General features: G+C 35.9%; 1 protein-coding gene across 1 annotated transcript; it reads left to right on the top strand.

Moving 5' to 3' along the window:
- The first annotated feature begins 776 nt into the window (after positions 1–776).
- On the top strand, positions 777–1,229 carry LOC140446286 (uncharacterized). The gene has a single exon (XM_072538823.1). The coding sequence runs from the start codon at positions 777–779 to the stop codon at positions 1,227–1,229; it is 453 nt and encodes a 150-aa protein (XP_072394924.1).
- Positions 1,230–4,000: the final 2,771 nt, after the last annotated feature.

Raw genomic sequence — 4,000 nt, 5'->3', positions numbered from 1 at the left:
TACTACTTCTTGTCGGTTTATAACGTTCTCCGCCGTTTTCCGACTTCCAATCGCCACTTAGACCGGTTGTTCCATAGATCTTCTTCTATGGCCCTCTCTGTCAGTTCTTTATTTATTCCTTCGCTCCAACTTTTCCTCGGTCTACCTCGTTTTCTCTTTCCTTCTGGTTGCCACTTTAGTATTTCTTTTGTCATTCGTTGTTCGTCCATTCTTTGTATGTGTCCGAACCAGATAAGTTGTTTTGTTGTTAGGTCATCTGTGATTGTTCGTTTGATTCTCATTATTTCTCTAATGCGTTCGTTGGTAATCCTTTCTCTTCTAGATCTTCCTGCGGCTCTTCTCCAAAAATCCATTTCCGTCGCTTTCAGCGTTGACAGTGTTCTTTCTTTCAGTGGCCACACCTCACAGCTGTATAAAGTGATACTTTTTACTACTGTCTCATATATCCTCTTTTTATTTTCTTTGCTGATGGATTGGTCCCATAAAATGGTGTTTAACATTGTGATGGCTTTTCTCCCTGACGTATTTCTCTCTCTTATGGCTTTGTCTAATGTTCCATCTTGTGAAATAGTGATACCTAGGTATTTGTAGTCACAGCAGTGCTTTATCGTAGTGTTATCGTCTAATATGAGATCTTTTTGTTCTGCTCCAATGCACAGGCATTCGGTTTTCTTTTTATTTACTTCTAGACCCCATATATCATACTCTTCAATTAATTTTCGTGCCATATAGTTTAAATCGACATAATAAATTGGAGGCATAAATTTCTTAGAAAAATGCAGAATTATCGAAAGCAAGGATACAATATTTTCTATTTGGATGAAAGTTGGGTAAATATCGGACGGATATGGATGGATTCAACCATAACCAGTTATAGGGATGCATTTTTAAAAGGCTTGACTACTGGTCTAAATGATCCAAAACAAAGAGGTCCGAGATTTGTCTTGTTACATGTTGGATCTGATAGAGGTTTTCTACCAAATTCAGAATGTGTATTTTTAGCAAAAAAAGATTCAGACGACTACCATGACGAAATGAACGGCGAGTTTTTCGAAGACTGGTTTGAAAATAAACTAATCGCAAACCTCCCAAAAGGAGAAAAAAATGTGATAGTAATGGATATTGCTCCATATCATTCATGCAAACAAAATTTCCCAAGAAGCTCCTGGAACAAACAACAAATTCAAGAATGGTTACGAGAGAAGGATATATTTTATGAAGAAGATTAGTTAAAGTCAGAACTATTGGATGTAGCAAACAATTATGCAGATATATACAAGTATAACATCGAAACTTTGGTCGAGAAATACGGCGTAGAAGTATTACGATAACCTCCCTATCACTTTGAGCTTAATCCAATAGAGATGGATCCATCTCAACAACTCATCCATGAAGCGTTTGCCAGTGTCTCTGCTGAACAGTGGTATATATCCTGTCGGTATATAAATTAACAATTTAAATTTGTAGCCACTACGGAGCTACGAATTTTTTTTGTAGCAGTTTCCCTAGTAGACTCCGTTCTGTTGTTACACCCTGTATAATTTAGTAAAAAAGAATTTAAAGAAAATAGTTTTATTAAATTTTGTGTAATTTGCAAAATCTTAAGTTGTAAATAATGTTACATTTACTTCTAATAGGATTGCATGATTTAATGTTATCGTACAGGAGGGCCAACGCGGTCCTGTATCACACCTGCAGACTATGAACGTGCCTAGCGGCCTAAGCGACAACGTCGCTTCTCATAAGCACTGTACTGAAATCCTCTCGTGAATTTGTCTATAGTCACGCCCTTTATTTTGTCCGATCATCAAAATGAAGATTCGTCTTCGGATATTGAGCTACAATAACTTGAACTATCATTATTTCCTTCCCTTCTTCTTAATTACCCAAAATTTCTAAATTTGTTTTGTTTGACATTTATAAAGAGTCTAGTTCTTGCGTTTTCGATCTCTCTCTAGCTTTTTCGTTGATAAATAATAAATTTTGTAAAAATTTTGACACAATAGTTATCAACTTTTTAAATACCTATATAATGAATTTTCATGAATTTTGTGTGTTTTTAGAGTAAGCATTTGTTTTAAACCCATCGTCCTGCTGCCAATTGACATATTGTATATCTTTTACTTATCCGTGACTCATTCCAGAAGTTTGGAAGTTTGCAGCCGGTACATTCCTGTACCAGCCTCTAGAAACTGTAAAACATGTATTATGCGATTATGAGACCTTGGACTGTAAAAGACAAAAACTATATGAGTAACCAAGAGGAGACCCTGGTATATTTAGGACACATCAGGCAAAATACCTGTTCAAACAAGGGTACAAACATTCTAGACTGGGTGTAGAAAACAACAATGGGCAGCAAACACAATAAGCTTCAGCTCAGTGATAACAGAGACTTTTTGAATGAGACAGATCTAACGAAAAAAAAAAAAGGATCCTAAAGGACACCTGTTTGCCTTCGGAATCGGAGACGATGACATGGCTGTCCTTAGGAAAAGAGCAATGAAGCTGAGCTGCACGTTTACCTCATTGTATCTAAAAGCAAGCACAAACAAAGTGAAGGATACCTCCTCGGAACCAGAAACCTCAGACACACGGCAACCGACGACGGTTGCTGAGACTGAGACACCCCTGGTCCCACAGCAGGGAGAAGATCATCAGATGATGGTCGACGAAGGATATTTCTATGTCTGACCACCGCTTAGCCTATAATATTAGTCCGGAAAAAAGCCTTATCAAATCGCGCGACCCTAGGAGGATGGATGTAGAACTCTACAGCCGACTCTCAGAAGATGCTCTGAGGAATGAAAAGGCTTCAAGTCCAGGAACTAATACAGAATTGGAAAGGTATACGGTATCTATCCAAAACAAAATAAGCTATGCTTATAAAAAATCCTGTCCAATAAGGATGGTCCAGGAAAGTCGCAAAACTAACTCTTGGTGGTGCACTGAATTGGAACACCTTAGAAAGATAGCAAGAACAGCTTTTAATAGAGCGAAACACCAAACTTAAAGATGATTGGGATTCTTATCAATCAAATCTCAGAGAGTTTAAAAAAGTCTGCAGACAAAGACAAAGAGCTGCTTGGAGAACCTTCGGTGAGGAAATCGAAGATTTCCCGCAGGCTTCTAGGCTACAAAAAGCGCTCTCAAAGGAAAAAAAAAGTACAAAGGAAAAGAAATTTTTTTGGTGATTTTCTCAGAAAATCAAAATAACTCTAATTCAAAAAGAACCGTATTCTATAACTTATGTTTATTTCAAACTCAACATTTTAAAAGTATTTTTAGAAAGCTGTTACCTTTATTGTTAAACAGAATTATCTTAGTTAAAATCTGCCGATCTCATTCCCACACAAAAATTAATCTACAAACTAAACTTTATTGTCTATGAGATAAGTACTGAAACGCAAATATTCACATTTACCGATGCGATTCTACCTATCGTTACTTCAAACAAAAGATAAAAGATAAATGCTATAAGGTGCCAGGTGCCAAAATATACGGGGTGGCTTAAAATAATTCTCTAATGTCTAAGGTTCAAAATTGTTAGTGTTAGGCTAGCATTAGTGTTAGGCTGTAAGGGGAATGTCCAATAACCATAGTTTTCAAAAAATCAAAAATTTAAGTTACCAAGTCTGGATTTTCTATTATCGGTGACAGGATAGTAAAGGAATTTGTTTTTCTGATAAAAAAGTTTATTGGTTAAACATTATAAAAATGTCAAAATTAAATTCACATTAAAAGTAATTTTCCCTCAACTTTGTGGCGAATCACATTTAAAAATCACAACAGATAAACTAGAATTTCATGCACAAAATAACGTATAAACGTTTAAAACCCAAATGGCATTAGTTTTCATAACGTTGGGAACATTACAAAGAAATTTAGCTGCTTTCTTATGACAGAATTTAAAAAAATGCTTTATGCCATTCTATTTTTCCTATTCCTATCTTACGTTCTAGCCATTTTTTTATATGACAAGTCGAGGTATTTTCGTCAA

The sequence above is a fragment of the Diabrotica undecimpunctata genome, chromosome 7, assembly GCF_040954645.1.
Source record: "Diabrotica undecimpunctata isolate CICGRU chromosome 7, icDiaUnde3, whole genome shotgun sequence".
Lineage (NCBI taxonomy): Eukaryota > Metazoa > Arthropoda > Insecta > Coleoptera > Chrysomelidae > Diabrotica > Diabrotica undecimpunctata.
This window is presented reverse-complemented; position numbering and strand designations above follow the sequence as displayed.